The 19,454-nt window shown below is 34.7% G+C and overlaps 1 protein-coding gene and 1 long non-coding RNA gene across 4 annotated transcripts in view; one reads left to right on the top strand and one right to left on the bottom strand.

Annotated features, from left to right (window-relative positions):
* Positions 1 to 14,994, bottom strand: part of LOC126810227 (uncharacterized) — a 41,647-nt gene extending 26,653 nt beyond the window's left edge. For both annotated transcript variants that reach the window (XR_007675112.1, XR_007675111.2), the window contains exon 1: positions 14,857 to 14,994. This is a non-coding gene — a long non-coding RNA (uncharacterized LOC126810227). The remainder of the gene's footprint in view (positions 1 to 14,856) is intronic.
* On the top strand, positions 5,615 to 15,703 carry LOC126810216 (WD repeat-containing protein 38). 2 transcript variants are annotated; one of them, XM_050535188.2, is made up of 8 exons: positions 5,615 to 5,738; positions 9,079 to 9,257; positions 9,747 to 9,867; positions 10,020 to 10,234; positions 12,068 to 12,148; positions 12,683 to 12,820; positions 13,020 to 13,217; positions 13,742 to 15,703. In XM_050535188.2, the coding sequence occupies exons 2-8, from the start codon at positions 9,099 to 9,101 to the stop codon at positions 13,832 to 13,834; spliced, it is 1,005 nt and encodes a 334-aa protein (XP_050391145.1). In that variant the 5' UTR covers positions 5,615 to 5,738; positions 9,079 to 9,098; the 3' UTR covers positions 13,835 to 15,703. The 2 variants fall into 2 exon arrangements, with proteins under 2 accessions (XP_050391145.1, XP_050391153.1); XM_050535196.2 differs by having other exon boundaries at positions 5,615 to 5,723.
* The last annotated feature ends 3,751 nt before the right edge of the window (positions 15,704 to 19,454 follow it).

Here is a 19,454-nt window from a genome sequence, read left to right on the forward strand (position 1 = left end):
CCGAAAATACGTCCCTAAACCCTGTTATTTAAAAATTGTAAAATGGGCATATAATTGAACTTCATTCCCAGTTGATGTAGAAAGAGTGTGTTGAAAAAAGGAATATTTTTCTGGATTTGACCATAGCTGTCAAGTATTTACGAAAATGGCTTTTGGGGTAATATTAACAAAAAATCTTAAGATAGAAAGGCGAGGGTTTGGATCACCGTACAAAATTCTGAACATCCAACTAAATATATTCTGAAAAGTAATTAAATACGCTTTCCAAATATTATTAGTAAAAGTTTGCACAATCATATTAAAGAGGTGTGTTAATTATCATTCTAAGCATAGCCAATTTTTCAATATTTTAATGGGAAAGACCGTTAATATTCCGAAGTCAAAATTCTGATCATTGTACAGAATTCTGAGGATATATTCTGAAAGGGAATTAAATAAACTGTACAAATATCATTAGTAAAAGTTGGCACAATCAGGAACTTTATCTGAAAATTTATGAAAATGACACACCCGCAAATATACGATTTCCTTATTCTTCAGTCCGCGAATAAAACAACTTGAAAGTGGCCAATATAGCCTTAAAATTATACGGTTCTGCAACCGAAATCCCACAAGATGCCCACAGAAATTTCACTTCTCGAAAAACTGGTGAAACAAACAAATAGTGAAGATGCTGAGTGAATATTCTAGCGTGGCGCTAGATAATTGGCGCTAGATACCTTTTATGAAACTGATTTTAAATGTTTTAAATTTTTATCCATTAGTCAATTTAAAGAAATTTCGACACAAATTTAATAATGATCGATGCCCGAAAACTTTTGCACGCACAGTGCAGAACGACAAGGTCCCAGGCCAAGAAGTCATGGGATTTCAGGCACTTTATTTTGACGACTGGCGGGAAATGTTTTTTTGTTTCCTAAAAATTATTATATTGATTTTTTGTTAACTTTACCAGTCTGCCCGAAAAATTGATGATCGATGCCCGAAAACTGTCACACATTGCGGAGGAGATAAGAAACCCCATCTCTCAACCTTCCGTGTTTCGAGATAGAGATGGTATATATATCCACCTGGCAAATCCCGATGGAGAACAGATCGGGCTTTCAATAAGCAAACCTGTCAATTTATTCTTCAGAACAACGATTGATTATTGTTATCTATAACATCTCTGCCACACCCAACTACAATTAAGTTTATAATCCTACCTGACACGGGTACAAACCACATCTTTACGTCATGAAGGCGGGGCTAATATTTATGTCGTGTACAACAGCCAATCAAAGTACTAACCAGAGACGGGGGGGGGGGGGTCGAATGGTTAGCATGTGCGTGCTGTATCACGAGGCCTGTCATTGAGTCAACTGGCGTGGTTTCGAATCCCCGTTGTATGTGACAAGGAGTAGGGTCGCGCCTGTCCAACCTCGTTGGTTATCTCCGGGTCCTCCGGTTTCCTCCCACTGCTAAATACCCCTACGCGCAAGCGAATTATTGAAATAAAAATAAACCATATGTTAGTCCCGTTATAGTTTGTGTCGAGTGGACGTTAAACCCCATCTCTCTCTCTCTCTCTCTCTCTCTCACACTAAACTGAGACGAGTTGCGCAGGACTAATGCACTGTAATTATGAATACATGTAGCTGTATCAATTTTCATAAAAACAGCGCCTGATTCACTTTATGTACAATATTTACAGATAAACAAAAGATATTCACTAGATTGGGCTGCATGTGTTTAATACGTCCTAATAGTATTAAATTAACATATTTTTAAGATGTTACATACATTAATAACGAAATTAAGTTTGCCAGGTGAAATTAAAAGGCACCCAATTTCGTAGCTAAAAGCAAGCACATCAGTATTAATATCTCAACGTTTTCAGCTAATTGCGGAGTGGCTCCAGGCCAAAAATTGGTGGGATTTCGAGCACTGTATTTTGCAGACTTGCAGCCAAAGAGGCCTTTCCCCCCCAAAAAAATACTATAGGCCCCCCTCTGGCTACGGGCCTTACCGTTGGTGGAGTCGTCCACACGACTTAGTTTAATTTCAGGTTGTAGAAATACGTTGGTTAAGTCGTCCACACGACATAGTTTACTTTCGGGACACAGACAGTATTCTGAATTAGTTCTACTTTATCACCCCCCCCCCTCCCCCCTTCCCCTCTGGTTTTCGGAAAATCTGGTTTTCGGAAAATCTCACGCTACAGCGGACCCGTTCATTAATAAATAAGTAAATCATTTTATCACCCAATAATACATTCTACAGTAAATATCGCTTGTGTGATAAAATAATCTACTGCGATATCAGTTTATCTCCACTGTCGCAACCAAGAATGAAGAACGATACATTTTTGTCCATTTTATCAATTTCTAATTCAGCATTTGGTTCAGAGAACAACTGTTAAACGCAAATAACTGGACTCGACTCATGCATTCTATACAGAATTATTTTTTACAGCGTGATTATTATTTGTTCTTTTTTTTAAGATGTGCTACGGTCGTGCTTAAATTTTAATATCGTCTTGAAAAATTCTTTCGTGGAACCGCAGGTCACCACTCTAACCCATTCTATTATTTACTCTTGTGCATAATTCGTGGCATTTTGCAACCAAACAGATGTTATCTATTAATTGTTTGCAGTAAAATTAACACAAACATATAAATCGGCTTCATACAGCAATGCTTTGTTTATGCTTTTGCATACAGCGGTTAACTGGACCGTGTGCGAGCTTGGCATATTAATATTAATATATCGACTGCGACAACGCAGTATATTGGACATAGGTACAGTATTGCATCGTGATATAACTAACCGAACACAAATTTACGAAAGCCCAGAAGACCCATTCCAAATTCCAGATTCCAAATTCCAGATTCCAAATTCCAAATTTGCTGTAGCAAAAAAATTTTAAAAAAAATGCCAGTCCTAGGATATCGAGTAGCAGAGTAGCTCACTGCCGAGGAACTTTGCCCCAAACTGTTCACATCTGCCGAAGCAAACCCGAACTGGAATATTGTTATTATACTCTAACTGATTAGTCAAAAGCAAAAACCTGATCCGATTGGTCGAATCAGATTTGGAATTTGGAATTTGGAATCTGGAATTTGGAATTTGGAATCTGGAATCTGGAATTTGGAATCTAGTAATTTGGAACGGGTATTTATCCGGCCCAGATAGGTAAACTAGAAGTAATTAGTTGTGTAAAATTACAATTTATATAAATTCTAATTTGTTTAATTGAGGGGGGCTGCCAATTTGCTATTTTATAGGTATGACATGAATTTGGGATTTCGCATTTAGAATTTGGAATTTCGCATTTGGAATTTGGAATGAGCCTTCTGGGCTTTCGTACAAATTGGCAACCTATTCACCTAGCGACAGATTCGACCGATCAAGCTGGCAACCTTTTCGTTGGCAACTTATTCAGAATAAAGACCAGAATCGTCCAAACTCATCTATATTGTACGACGGTCAGAATTTTGACTCGGGATATTATCGGTCTTTCCCTAAAGTTGTTTTTTTTTTAAAAAATGGCCATGTTTAGGATGAGAGCACACCTCTTTAATATGATTGTGCCAACGTTTACTACTAATATTTGGAAAGCCTGTTTAATTACCTTTTAGAATATATATAGTTGAATGCTCAGAATTTTGTACGATGATCCGAATCTGAACTTCGAAAAAAATACAGGTCTATCTTTACATTTAGAATATTGAAAAAATGGCGATGTTCAGGTTGAGAGCGCGTCCTTTTAATATGATTGTGCCAACTTTAACTAATAATTTTGGGAAATCTTGTTTAATTACCTTTCAGAATATATATAGTTGGATGTTCAGAATTTTGTACGATGATCCGAATTTTGACACGGAATATTAACTGTCTTTCCCTTTAGAATATTGAAACATTGTCAGTGTTCGGATTCAGAGCGCGCCCCTTTAATATGATTGTGCCAATTTTTACTAATAATATTTGGAAAGCTTATTTAATGCCCTTTCCGAATATATTTAGTTGGATCATCAAAATTTTGTACGATGGTCAGAATTTTGACTCGGGATATTAACAGTCTTTCCCTTTAAAATATCCTTAACTCCTTAAAAATTGGTTATGTTTAGGATAAGAGCGCACCTCTTTAACATAATTGTGCCAACTTTTACTAATAATATTTGGAAAGCTTGTTTAATTACCTTTCAGAATATTTTTAGTTGGATGCTCAGAATTTTGTACCATGGTCCGAATTTTGACTCGGGATAATAACGATCTATCCCTTTCGAATATTGATCAATTGGCTCTGTTCAGGTTGAGAGCGCGCCCCTTTAATATGATTGTGCCAATTTTTACTAATACTTTTTGAAAAGCTTATTAAATTACCTTCAGAATACATTTAGTTGGATCATTAGAATTCTGTACGATGATCAGAATTTTTACTCGGGATATAAACAGTCCTTCCCTTTGAAATTTTCTTAAAAATTGGTTATGTTTAGGATAAGAGCGCACCTCATTGCCTCATTGATATGACTGCGCCAACTTTTACTAATAATATTATTTAGAAAGCTTGTTTAATTACCTTTCAGAATATATTTAGTTGGATGCTCAGAATTTTGTACCATGGTCGGAATTTTGACTCGGGATAATAACGGTCTATCCCTTTAGAATATTGATCAATGGCTCTGTTCAGGTTGAGAACGCACCCCTTTAATATGATTGTGCCAATTTTTACTAATAATTTTTGGAAAGCTTATTAAATTACCTTTCAGAATATATTTAGTTGGATCATCAGAATTTTGTAAGATGATCCGATTTTTGACACGGTATAATTGTTTTTCCCTTTAAATTCTTTTTTAAAAAATGGCCATGTTTAGGATGAGAGCGCAACTCTTTAATATGATTGTGCCAATTTTTACTAATAATATTTGGAAAGCTTACTTAATTACCGTTTAGAATATAGATGAATGCTCAGAATTTTGTAGGCTACGATATTAAAATATTAAAACATTGGCAGTGTTCGGGTTGAGAGCGCGCCCCTTTAATATGATTGTGCCAACTTTTACTAATAATATTTGGAAAGCTTACTCAATTTCCGTTTAGAATATATATAGTTGGATGCTCAGAATTTTGTACGATGGTCGGAATTTGAACTTTGAAAAAAATACAGGTCTAATTCACTTTAAAATATTGAAAAATTGGCGACGTTTAGGATGAGAGTGCACCCATTTAATATGATTGTGCCAACTTTTACTAATAATATTTGGAAAGCTTATTTTATTACCTTTCAGGACATATAATAGTAAGATGCTAAGAATTGTGTACGATAACCGGTAATTACACCTCAATTCTGAGCTAAAGGAATGCTTAATATTGTAGTACCGGTAGTGTACGGTATATATTCTACTTTCATTTTATACATGTAACGTTGGATTTTATTGGTTGATAAATATAGATGAGTTTGGGCGATTCTGGTCTTTATTGTGTAGGCTACAAATTAAAGTATTAGTTGTGGACGACTTTACCATTAGTAGTGGAGGAGTCAAGTATTATTTGTGGACGATTATTGGTCCATATATTTCGTTTCATGTAAGTTTAATATTGGGAGGAAATACACATGAACCGGAAACGGAAATAATGTTAGTGTACATTAGCAACTGACCTTTTTTTTCTCATATGAAAAGATGGAATTAATTAGAAAAACATGAGAGCTATGCTGAGAATAGAAGAACGTCAACTTTTCAGTAAGACTGTCAATGGTATTGTCATATTGTTTTAAACATAGGCCTACAGTGCCGGACATTATCAAAGAGAAAAACTTATTTATCTTGTAAAGTAGTCTACTAGGCTAGTGCTAGACGACGTAGTCGTAGGAGGCTAAGTACTAATAGTAGAACGTAGGTAAAAACGCTGAGATAATATATTATACTGACGTGCTTGTTTTTAGCTACGATTGGGTGCCTTTAGTTTCACCTGGCAAACTTAATTTCATTATTAATGCATGTTACATCTTGAAAATAAATTTTATACTTTTAACTTATTAGTTATTAAACATACGCAGCTCACTCTAGTGCTGGCTTAACGGCGACTCTCGCGTTGTATCTAGAAACACGATGATCTAAATGGACGCTTTCAGCCACCATATAGCAACGCACATAATAATGTAATATGAATTTATATAAACTGATTTACATTCAATCGTTTCCGTTTTTACTCTAATTTCAAATCAGTTAAGTCTCAATCGAATGGTAATATCTAGCGTCTGGTTATTCCAGTCTACACTGATAGTATTTATTGCACATGCTCTCCGGATAAGAATATGACGTCACTGTTTGACATGACTTGTGGAATATGTCTAGCCTCGTTTTTCGAGTTCCTTCTTAAAAATGGCTCAGAAACTTATTATGGTACACGATTCATGTACCTATGGTAAAATGTTTATTTTGTCTTAAATATTGGATATCAGAAGCTCATCTTTCTCTTGGTAAGATCACAACATCGATGTTGATTTAAATTGACAAATAATTCGTGTTTTCAATGTCAAAGACTTTGGATGATATTGAGTTAAAGACTTAGCTACTTTAAGCAGGTGATGGCAGATACTGGCCTTTAGTTTTCTGGTAAATGAAGGTCTTCCTTCTTGAAGACAGCATGTAACCAGTCACTGAGTAGTACGGCTGTATCGAGTAATCTCTGGAATATTAGGTAGATTCCTGAAGCTAGCTGTGCAGAACACTCCTTGAGGACCATGTTTGGGATAGTGCCTGGGCCTGGTGCTTTAGCAGTCTGTATGTTAGAGAGCAGTGTTCTGACACCCTCTTCTCCAATGGTGATATCGGGAATGCTGGCGTCGATTGTTTTTCTAGTGGACAGCGTGATGGTGACCCATGTGAATACTGAGCGGAACTAGTCAACTAATGCCTCAGCCTTTGATTTTCCGTCGAATAGCGGGTGGCCTTTGCTCTTCAGTGGGGAGACGCCGATGTTGTCTTGCTTCTTCGACTTCATATACTTCCATTTCTGGATGGTTTTGTTGATATACAACCATTCTGCTTGTCTAAATGCGTGCTTGCACTCCCTCTGGAATTGTGTGTACTTACTCCAAAGTGAGCCAATCTTACTCAATATTTTTCTTGACATTGTCTTCTCAGTGACAAGTGTGCCCCATTTGGCCTTCCTGAATTGGTGGTACTTTCTAGGTTTCTGTTGTAGTGAAGTTTGGTGTCAGTGTTTACAACAACAATGTCATGATCTGATATACCAGGTACTGTAGAGGAGCTCTTCACCGGGCACGGAGGCAATCAAAGTGAAGACTAGGTCGAGCACATTCTCCTGTCAGGTTGGTGTTTCCTGCATCTGTTTGAGCTGATGTTTCACAGACCATTTTTATCAGATCTTGGTGGACTTGACGAGAGGTTTAACGGCTAGCACTTTCTGTTCGTACTGAACATCTTCAGGCCATAGTGTTATTGTATACATATGTATATATGATTACACTATGTTGTCCATCTCTATGAATAGTACTAAGACAAATGAAATGAAATGAAATGGGGTTCAACATCCTACTGTTCTGCTCCAAACTGGGCTAATGAAGACGGGCACATGCCATACAGTGTGCTATGAGTATGAGGGAAATTTTGCCCGGGCAGCGGCGCTACAGCCTACTCTTATATCGAATTCCAACTGCCAAGGGATCTTTTATGTGCACGCCAATATATACACGGGACCTCGGTTTTTTGTCCCATCCGAACGACTAGACAGCTGTCCTTGTCAGGCCCTCCGTCCTGCATCACTGACAAGGGGAAACCACGCCGGAAAATCTGGATGAACTTTCTCGGCCAATGCAGGGATTGAACACCCGACTTCCAGGCTAGCGAGCCAGCGTCTTACCCACGTGATCCCCCAGTAATAAGACAGAAGAAAAGTACTTTAAAATGTTAAAATACCGGTGTTGAAATCAGTTTTGTGTTGGCATACTGCCACTGGTGTATTTTATCTTTTCGTCGTTTATCGTTAAACAAAGTAGTGAAGCTTTACGGTTGTGTTAATATTTTTGGATATATACATATATATTACTAACAACTTGTTACTAACAACGTTAGTAAATGTAGGCTAGATTAAAATTATCATTTCTTTTGTTTGTAAATATTTATACATTATTTGCCATATTGAATTGTATCGTTTTTTATTATACACATATTCATATAGAAATGGTTTCACTACTGATGTCTTCTGTTTGCTCCAACCACAGTAATATATCGTTCTAAGGCCTTCCTTTGAGCAAGTTTTGTAGTCATTTGACTACAAAAAAGTTACTGTTACTGGCCTATAACTTCCTTAATTTCCAATTACACACTGACCCCAAACTTTACTGCACATAGCTTAACATATAGTAAATCAATTCCCATTGAAATAAAGGTGAAACCTTACCGCACCATTATATGATTTGATAAAACCCAACTGCGATGCAAAATTTCTGTTCATTTTAAAATGGCCAACGAACCAGAATTAGAACACCCACATAATTTCACATCACTTTGAAAATACAGAAAAACTGTTGGTAAGGTAAGATTAAGATTTCAGTGTTCCACTCTTTACTATTTGTAACATAACTGCTTATTTCCATGCAAACTGTGATGATATGTGTTGAAAATTTTGCAATTGAATCTAATTTTTCTTGTGCAAAAACTAAAATAGTGTATCAATTGTAGACGTGAATAAGACAATTATCACGGCTCACAAATATTGTAGCTAATATTTATATTGTATGCTGTCCTTAATGGATGTTTCGGTACAATGAAATCTTATCTTATCCTATCTTAATATACATGTATGTTCAGCAAAGACACCAAATCTGACTAGAATTATTATGGATATCCTGAAAAACACCCATGGGGTGCGTATAAGACTATAAGACAAAATGTGAGCGTATCCCTAAAAGGTAGCTTGTCCCGTCCCCTGACCTGAGGAGCCCATCTTTAATTCTTGTGTTGATCTTAAAGCTAACATTGAGATAGTTAACAATGCAAATCAACTTCCATCTTTAAACACATTCGCATTAGGCATATATTAATTAACCCATTATATTTCTACTTACAGAATGTTGATGAAAATGAGCAATGTTCAAATTAGATGAAGTAAAGGAAGAATTGCTGAATAGATTGGTGACATCCAATCTTAAACCACAACTAGTCTTTTCAGTATTACTTACCATGTTCAAAGGACCAAATGAATACACAAGCCTTAATTTAAAGGAATTTGGAGGACACAAAGATGAAGTAAGGCAGATTTGATAAATTAAAGATGCATTATGTCAGATTTAGATAAAGAGCTGGACATTCTTGCTGTAATAAAATAGTTCAAAAGTTATGACTGTTTGAAGATAGAGTAGATCATTCATTATCATAGCAATGGTACTTGACAACTGAGATTAAGCCTCAATTGTCCATTTAATTGTTAAATTTTAAAATCTTGCGGCTGTTTAAATCTCCACCATCCGATGATTATAGGCTTGTCATGTTAATAAATGTCTAAATAATAATTTAAATAACATTTGGAGCCAACAGAAAGACTTGCAATAGGCAGATTTAGTTCTTACATAATACATCTGTAAAAGGCATAATTATAAACATTTATTTTATTGATTTGTTGCAGTTCATAACTTTGCACAGAAACAAAGATATATGCCTTTATATTGTTGATTCACATTCAGTGCATAATATAAAAGTAAGCTGTGCAAACTGCAATGGAATAAAGTTGTTTTGCAGGTTAATTGTGTGGCATTTTCAAGTGATTTTCAAATCATGGTGACAGGTTCTGACGATGAAAGAGTAAGAGTTTTTAATGCAAGATCATGTGAATTTCTGTGTAAACTTCGTGGTCACACAGGTATAGAATGCATTTCATTATTTATTTGCTCACATCTGTCATTAATATAATAATAAATAGTTTTTCAAGTTCACAAAAAGACGTGAATGAATTAAAAAATAATTTGAATATTAAAAAGATTTATCTCCCTTTAATCTGTGTTTTTATTTCAGCTGCAGTAAAAACAGTGGCTATTTCACCAGACAGTAAACTAATAGCTAGTGGATCCTTTGATAAAACTGTCAGAATCTGGCAGACAAAAAACACAGAATTACTTCATTGTTTAAAGGGTCATACAAAGAGTGTCGAAGTTGTCTGTTTTTCACCCAATTCAGAGCTTCTATGTTCTGGTTCATGGGACAGAAGTGCTATTATTTGGCAAGTTGAGGTAAATGACTGGCTCACCCCGGGAGAAATAAAGTATTTTACTCAAATTGAAAATTATATAAATTTGAAATCAACTGTGTGCCTAAAATATAACAGAATGTATTTGACAAGATGATTTAATTTGTAGTGTTGATTATAAAAACACATCCACTGACACCATCTTTGAACTTTCTCAGATTTCCAAAAGTTTTATAGGACCTGTCATGTAACACAAAAGATTAAGCTTCCTGTTTGTTGGATTGAGTAAAAAAACAACCCTATAAAAACTATAAGCAACTGTTTGAAGTTTTCTGTACATCACAGAATAAATAAGAAGAAATTAATAGATGTGCAGAAATGATTGATCAATTATAGGGCCTTTTTTATATCATAACAAGCCAACAGTGAGACTGATGTCCCCCGTCGAAATAAAAAAAACAAAACAGATCACACATATTAATTAATTGCACATTTTATCTTTTTCAAAAGTATCGAGTAATCAAACTGATTATCTATACTTAGTCTAAGCATAAAATGTTCACTATCAAACTCTGGTTTTGAAGTACCTGGTATTGAGTGAAACTATACACTAAGTTTTATCACTCTCCATCAATTAGAATCAAAGTTATCTTGTCCAAAAGCATCAACGAAAAAAATTGCTTTATGCTGCTTAACTTTAATGGGAAATATTAATCATTGAACTCAGTCAAGACATTTGCCTAATGAACATCTATACCTCAATTAAAAACAGAATTGTTATGTTCCAATTAAGTCTTGACCAATCAAATTGCCTATCGCTACTTAGCCTAAGCAGAAAAGTCTCATCATCAAACTTAGTCAATGTATTGATATAATAAATTTATATTCAAGAGTTTCATCGCTCTCACCCAATTAGAACCAAAGTTATTGTGTTCCAAAGTCTCAACCAATCAAATTGCTCATCTCTGTTTAGCCTTAGTGGCATTCACGTAATAGACACCTACACCAATTTTGAACATTCTACCTCAATTAGAAGGAGAATTATTGTGTTCCAAAGTCTCGACAAATCAGATTGAAGTCTCTACTTTGCCTGAGCAGACAATGCTCAGCATCAAACCTTGTTATGGTATTGATGTAATAAAACTATACACGAAGTTTCACACCTATCACTCAATTAGAATCAAAGTTGTCGAGCTCCAAAGTCTCAACCAATCAAATTGCTTATCGATTTGCTTACCCTGAGCCGAAAATGCTCTCATTATCAAACTTAGTCAAGGTATTGATGTAATGAAACTATACACCAAGTTTCATCACTCTCACTTAATTAGAACTGAAGTTATCGTGTCCCATAGCATCAACCAATCAAATTGCTTATCTCTGCTTATCCTAAGCAGAAAATGCTCATCTTTGAAGTCCATTAAGGCATTCACCCAATCAACACCTACACCAAGTTTGAACATTCTACCTCAATTCGAAGGAGAGTTATTGTGTTTAAAAGTCTTGACCAATCAAATTGCTTCTCGCACTGCTTACCCTGAGCAGAAAATGCTCATTATCGAACTTAGTCAAGGTATTGATGTAATAAAACTATACACCAAATTTCATCGCTCTCACTTAATTAGAACTTATTGTGTCCGAAAGCATCAACCAATCAAATTGCTTATCTCTGCTTGCCCTAATGAGAAAATGCTCATCTTCAAACTTCATCAAGGCAGTGACCTAATAAACACCTACACCAAGTTTGAACATTCTAGCTCAATTACAAGGAAAGTTATTGTGTCATGATGGACAGGCAAACCATTTTAATAGTATTGTATTATTGTATTCATGGTTTGAGACTTTAATTCAATAATGACTTAAATTTTTTATCTTTTAGTCTGGTTTGCCATTTAAAATATTATGTGGTCATGAGAATTTGGTCCAGTCTATTGCATTTTCGAAAGATGGAGCATTTATAGTAAGTTTAATTTACTTTAATAGCTGTGATAGCCAAGGTGCCCATAGGGCATTAATTATCCATCGGTTTAGAGTGCTTTAAAGGATGGTGATAACATGCTAAGAATATACCTTAATAACATCAGTCAAGAAAAGACTGCCATCAAGAGCAGCTGCAACCAAACAAAATCAGACAATGTTATTTATATTGTTACTTAGTGGGGTTGGATGGCCAAATGGTTAGCACGTGCGCGCTATATCATAAGGTCTGTCATTGAGTCAATTGGCGGGGTTTCGATTCCCCGGTTGTAAGTGACAAGGAGTAGGCTCGCCTGTCCAACCTCAAAGGTTTTCTCCGGTTTCCTCCCACTGCTAAGGACCCCTAAGCACAAGCGAATTATTGAAATAAAATTGAACCATGTGTTAGTCCCAAAATGACCTAGTTTGTGTCAAGTGGACGTTAATCCTCATTTCTCTCTCTCTCTATATTGTTACTTTATTTGTAAGCTCATAACAAAATAGAAGAATATTACATTATTATATTTTTTTATCCTAGGCAACGGGTTCATGGGATTATACAGTCAGAGTGTGGTATATTGATGATGAACATTTCAATAAACCAATCAGTCGATTTGTTTTAAAGGGGCATAAAGGCAATATTCATTCAGTTTCCATTTCCAAAGATAGTATACTGGTAAGATGTTCTAGTTTCTGGGCTTGAAATATGATCATAATGAATGATGACTTCTTTGTTGCAATATCGTTATTTATTGATTTAATATTTTTTGGAAAAACTTGGTGATCAATAAATATTTAGAATTAATTAAAAAAAATGGATGTTATTTATAAATGATGCTAGGGTACCAAGTTCATGAAGGTACAATTCTCTGCAGGCTTCTGGTTCTTGGGACAAAACCATTAAATTATGGAACATTAGAAATGGACAATGTTTACATTCCTGTGTCGGACACCAAGGCTGGATTCAGGCAGTGACATTTTCGTCTGATGGTACCTATGTTGCTAGCGCCAGTGATGATGAAACCGTAAGGATCTGGGATGTTGTAGATGGTAAATGTTTGAAAATTCTAGAGGTATGAAATTATTAAAAAATTAAATTATGTAGTCACAGACCAGCAGATTAGCATTAACATGTATGGATACCTCAGTTGTAAAGCTGGTTTGGATGGCTGATCTGTCATATTGTTAGTTTGCACTGCAGAGCATAGGTCTTTCATCTATGCAAACTGTGAGTTTGATTGTATGTTACAAGGAGAATTGTCATATGCCTAACTTTGTTAATTTTCTCCAGTTTCCTTGCACTATTTTCACTATTTTAGAGTTGAGCTCGTGTGGAATTACGTGTACCTAAATTTAAAATATACCACATATTAATTCCAAAGTGATGTGTCTGAGAAGCCTGGATTTATGCCAAGCTTACCACTTGATTCAAAAAGAAATAAAATAGAATGAAAACCCTGCATTTTGTAAATACACCAGAGAAGTTTTTGAAACATAAGTTAGACTATACCTACCCTAGGAAAAACTTAATATTATTATGAAAATGACTGCCTGGGATTTTAGAATATACAAGAATACCTATTTTTTTCTGTTTCAGGGTCAAACAGATCAAGCTCAGCACTGTGGTTTTACACCAGGTGGTGCTTTAGTAGCATCAGGAGCTGCCGTTACAACATTAGCTATTATGTGAAAAAATGATAATACCGGGGCTTATGTCGACTTTGCAACTGGGAGCAACTGCTTTCAACCAGTTTCTAGTGTTCTTATGTACAACTGAGGGCAATTGAGAAAACTGAATTTGATTGCTCATGTCGACTCGAAACTGATAGCGATTACACTTAACATGTGACTTTTAATTTTTTTATCACATAATCAACAAAATTGGCGAATACATTAGAAGAACCAATCCCAAAGGCATGGTCCGTCTTGTCACAGTTTTATTTCATTAGCCTATTGTTAAAATCATCGACAGTTGTAAAGCGGATGCCTTCATTTGTTTTCATTTTGCCTATCTATAAAGTCACATAACACATATTTGTCACATAATGTTATTTCCTTGGAAACGAGTTGTTGCCAGTTTTAAGAGCTTTCATGTCGACGGCAACTAGTTGCCGCTAGTTGAAGTGAGGTGAAGAAAGTTAAATGAAATGAGCAACTGGCTTCAACTGATTGGAACTAGTTGCTTTTTTAGTTGCATTCAGTTGAAGCCAGTTGCTCCTAGTTCCTGAAATGAAAGTTGCTCTCAATTGTAAGGTCGATATAAGCCTGGCTTTACTGACTAGTTGATATTTAGCAGACAGTAGTTGGGATTTAATAGTAGGCCTATCCAGCTTTGACAACTAACCAATTAACCCCCACTTGAAAAATCCCACACTACCCAACAAAAGCAATGGGTTTTTTTTCAAATTTCTAAATGGAATTTCAGTTAATAGTATACCTACCCAGTACAGCAATGAATATATGCCAATGCCACGCAAAATTATGGAAGTCACTGTTGAAGCTTGCAGTCGCCTAACTGTTCGGGCAGCACACAGCATGAAGAGCATTTTTTTTTTGTTTAAACATAGATAGATAAGCCTATCACAAGGAGTTATAAAAATATCTTTACACATGACATTTAAAATGTAGATCTATATAGGCAAACACAAAAAAAATCATATTTATGGAATTAATTGTTCCCTCCATACCTGCAATAACAACAAAGTAGCCTACCTGTTCCGAGATAGATTTCTCAGTTCTGTTAATGATAAACAACAGAAAAAAAATCCATTTTGAACAGTTTCCTGGATGTACCTTCAAAGTTCTGGTGAAGTTCGATTTATCGTCTTCTAGTTGAAGAAATCGCCTAAAATAGACTTACCTCCCTTGTAATACACTAAAATAAATAATCCGCAGTAAACATCTTCCTTCAGTATAGAGCAGTTTGACCACCTATAACATTTGTTAGTTCGGTATTAAACAGCTCATAAGATTTTTATGCTCCATTTCAAATTCATACCCACGAGAAATTATTCCTAAAATTTCTTAAAATGTTCATAGAGGCTTCTTCTGTAGTCCTACAAATTTAAAGTAGGCCTATTGTTACTTGTGACTAAAAACGTAGGTAGAGGTTACCTACATGAAATAACGCTCCGATTACAAGAAAATATTTTGTTACGCTCGGTGTTGCAGGTAGAGAATGTGACTTGTAATGGTATTCGAGAGCAATTTTCAAATCCAAAACTCGCAATTTCCGTAAATACATGATTTTCTGCTAATATCCTAATGTTAACGGGTCAAATCCAGCATTCCATTTTAAACTCGATACTGCATGACATAGATTAAAATATAAGAAGTATATTCATATTAGCCTACCATTGTTGTTATAACTGTATGTTAATAAATGAAACCAAATGTAATTGTTTATTTGTGATATTAAATATATTTATTTACGTATTTGTTGATTGAAAATATTAATGTAATTAGTATTACTATACACGCACAGTATTTATTTTTTAATTTGCTAATCAATAATTTGTAATTATTTGTATTATTATGTGTGCCAAAGATTAAACTAGAAAGTAATTGAATAAACTTTTTTAGTAATATTCTGTGTGAATATTTATATTTCATTAAACAAACGCACAACAACGATTGGTCATAGGCCACTCAGGGAAAGCTTGGATAATCATATTCTAATATGCAAGATCAAGTTTCGTCTTTTCCGAATTCTTATCTGGGATATAATTATTGTGGAAACAGACGCTAAATCAAAAGAGAGAGACGGACAACAACGATATTGGACAGCTAAAATTTGGCTACTTTCATTGAATTATCAATTATGGTATAGTAAGCCCATGTGACATCCCGTTGTGGTTGCCGATGAAACACTTTAATTAATAGAATTAATATTTAATAAGTTTTGAAATTACTCAATAAATAAAATGTAGGCATTTCTTCCAGTATAGCACAATGACACAATGCAGCGATTTTGCGACGTAAATTCTAATATCTAATGTAAGTGCCACCTGCCTGCCACACGAAGTCCGACGAATAAAAACATATTGAGAAAACAAATCTATTAGATTCATAACAGTTGAGTTGGATGTAATTAATTACAGCAGTATGGCGAATTTGATTTGTAAAGATTTGAAAATAATTACACGTTATTACTAATGTTCTTCCTATTTATGTTACGATCAATATAATTAATATAAATATATATTTTAATAACGGCAAAATTTTCATTCATCGTTATTGATTTCAAAGAAGAGAAAAAGACTCTTAAGTATGATATAAAAGTATCACAAAATAAAATGGGCTGAAATAACATTAAATACAACTCGTGTAATTACTGGGTAATATGCCATTAATAAATTTTATGTCAAGTTCTGTCTTATTAACTGGATTAGAAAAGATCGGCATACTAGTTTACGGACTTCTTTAGAATTTAATTCGTGATATTAGACGCCTATATAGTGGCGAACTATTACTGCAAGTTGTTCCTCCCAAAATCATAGACATCTCTAGGATTAAGATCGTACGGAAGCCCATTAGGGCCAATCAAATGAAAAGAAAAAATCTGATTATCTTGTAATAAGAAGAAAGCCTATATCTTGTAATATTACAAGATATACGGAGAAGTCCGTGAGTAACGTATTTTTTAAGGTCGCCATACACCGATTTATCGAATAGCTAGGCCAACGCCATACTGTATTTTATGTTACATTCATGTCACGGTCCCATAAATATCATTCATTATTTTCAGGTCTCCATTAAAATCATACAGTTCATACATTCATAACTTCATACTCTCACCAATTTTATACACACATTGATATCATGATTCATCATTTCTAATGCTCCCCTTTAAGCCAGAGAACGCTATTTATATTTTTCAGAAAATTCTTTAAATTTTGATTTTTAGCTGCTTTTGTTTTCGTTTGTTTTGACTTAAGGGATTTTTTTCCATTTCAACAGATTATTAAAAACTATGCAAAGTCAAAACGAACGAAAACAAAAAAAAAAAAACAACATTTTTACGGTTAATCATCAACGGCCGTTAAACAGCAGATAAAATTCAAATCTGTTGAAAATTGTAGTTGATTATTGTCTTGTCATGTTAATAAATGTTTAATTAATAGTTTATATAACAATAACATTTGAGGCCCATAGAAAGACCTGCAATAGGCAGATTTAGCTCTTGCATAATGTATGTTTAAAGGTGCTAACTCTCTAACGTAATATTTTCTATAATATTTGAAATTATAAACACGAATTAGAATTCAATATTGATCAATTTCTATCAATATTGATGTTGTTATCTTGGCGTGAAACTATAGGATCCTTATATCCAATATTTAAGACACAATTAACATTTTATAATCAGTACACGATTAGTGTATCATATGGTTTCGGGTGCCATTTTGTAATGAACAAATAAAAACATATCCTACAACACAATGTGGAAGTAATTAGTAAAGGCTTATTCACAAACGACAAAATAATAATAAACAGACAGTCTTATGGATAACATTCACTAGGTTTATTAACTGCAACATTTCAATGAGGATACTTGATAACGGCGAGAGTATCCTCATTGAAACGTTGCAGTTAATAAACCTAGTTAATGTTATCCATAAAACTGTTTTTATATAATATATCGCTTTCACTAAATGCCTTTAAAAGAGACAAAATAATAATTTGAAAAAACGTGTAGAATGCACTAAGCAGGCATAAATGACTGCCGTTCAATTTGAACTGTTCGCGTAATTCACCGAACATAACAATTACAATATTGCCTTTCAAAAATTGAATATAAATCACTTTACATACATTTATATTACATTGGCTATGTGCTTTTAGAACCATTTTTGTATATTTCAAGATTCCAATAAAGCCATACGCCTTTTAATAAGAACCCACTGACGTATATTTAGGTTAATTTTTATCACATTTTTGGCCAAGAACTCGCCGGAACAGACCGTTTCATTGGCTAATTCCTCACATCAACTAGATCGCCTGTTATATAAGAACTCTTTCAGATCCCAATGTTGTGAAGACAAGTAAAACGAAATTTTGAACTATAAAAATAAAACGAAATGGGATCTGTGTTTTAATCAGATTGTTGATGCAGTATTTAATGCAATTTGTCTCACAGAGGTATTGCGAAAGCCTTCTTATAACTATGTATAAGATGACTGACCTTTATAAGTTCAAATGCCTTCTACATGTGACGTCACATAACGCGACGTCGACCACTGGATCGATAACGCCCGCATTGTTTACATAACGTAAATTTAATTAACCCGCACCGATGTCATCCCTATCAGCGATTGTAGCGGCCTAGCGAATATTCACTGCTGATTTATTATGGAAACCTTCTAGAAAATACATTGTTTTCAACACTGGACCTTCATAAAAATTGTGTGCGGTTATTATAAAACTTTCATTATTGCATTGACGACTAATGGGGGGGGGGGCGGAGAAATGGGGTTTAATGCCTACTCAACACAGACTAGGTTATTTCGGGACAAATATATGTTTCATTATATTTCAATACTTCGCTTGTGCGTAGGGCTTTTTAGTAGTGGGAATAAACCGGAGGTTTGACAGGCGACCCTATTCTTTGCCACGTACAAGCGGAGAATCGAAACCACGACACTTGGCTCACGTGCTCGAGTTAGACCACCCAACCCCCCGTACGACAATTTGGGTGCGTACAATTAAAACTAGTTGAATATTAATGCTCAATAATATTTAAATACCATTTTTGAACATAACACTCTGAAGGACGCTGAAATTTAAGACTAATTTAGTTAATATGTCAACCGCATGCCTTTATAATCTATATATAAAATTTCATTGTACATAAATACACGAAATTTTCAAATCTGTACATGCACAGGCGACTTAATCTTTTAATAGGTACTTGTAAAACACCGAAAATGTGGTCATCTTTAATTTTGGTCTTTTAATTTGGAGTCCAAACAAAAGAAGCATTACGAATTTAAGCGGACTTATTGAAAAATAATAATTTAGTTGTTTTTAATCCCCGCCGACGTGTGCCCTCTGTTGATAAAAGGTTAACTATGTATTTAAACATATAATCAATAGGCTAAGTTACTAGACTCGCCAGACGACGTGGATTTTCGCTGAAATTACCCTTAAACCGATTTTACTACAACAAGCAGCTTTTGGGGTTCAAAACGCGGTCGTTCCCTTCTTTTCGAATTTTGATAATATATCTGATACTTATCAGGCACTAATATATATTTTACATTGGCCGTTCTGCACTAACAACGGGCTTTCTCAAATTTAAAGTAGCTAAG

This window comes from Patella vulgata, chromosome 1, assembly GCF_932274485.2.
Source record: "Patella vulgata chromosome 1, xgPatVulg1.2, whole genome shotgun sequence".
Classification (NCBI taxonomy): domain Eukaryota; kingdom Metazoa; phylum Mollusca; class Gastropoda; family Patellidae; genus Patella; species Patella vulgata.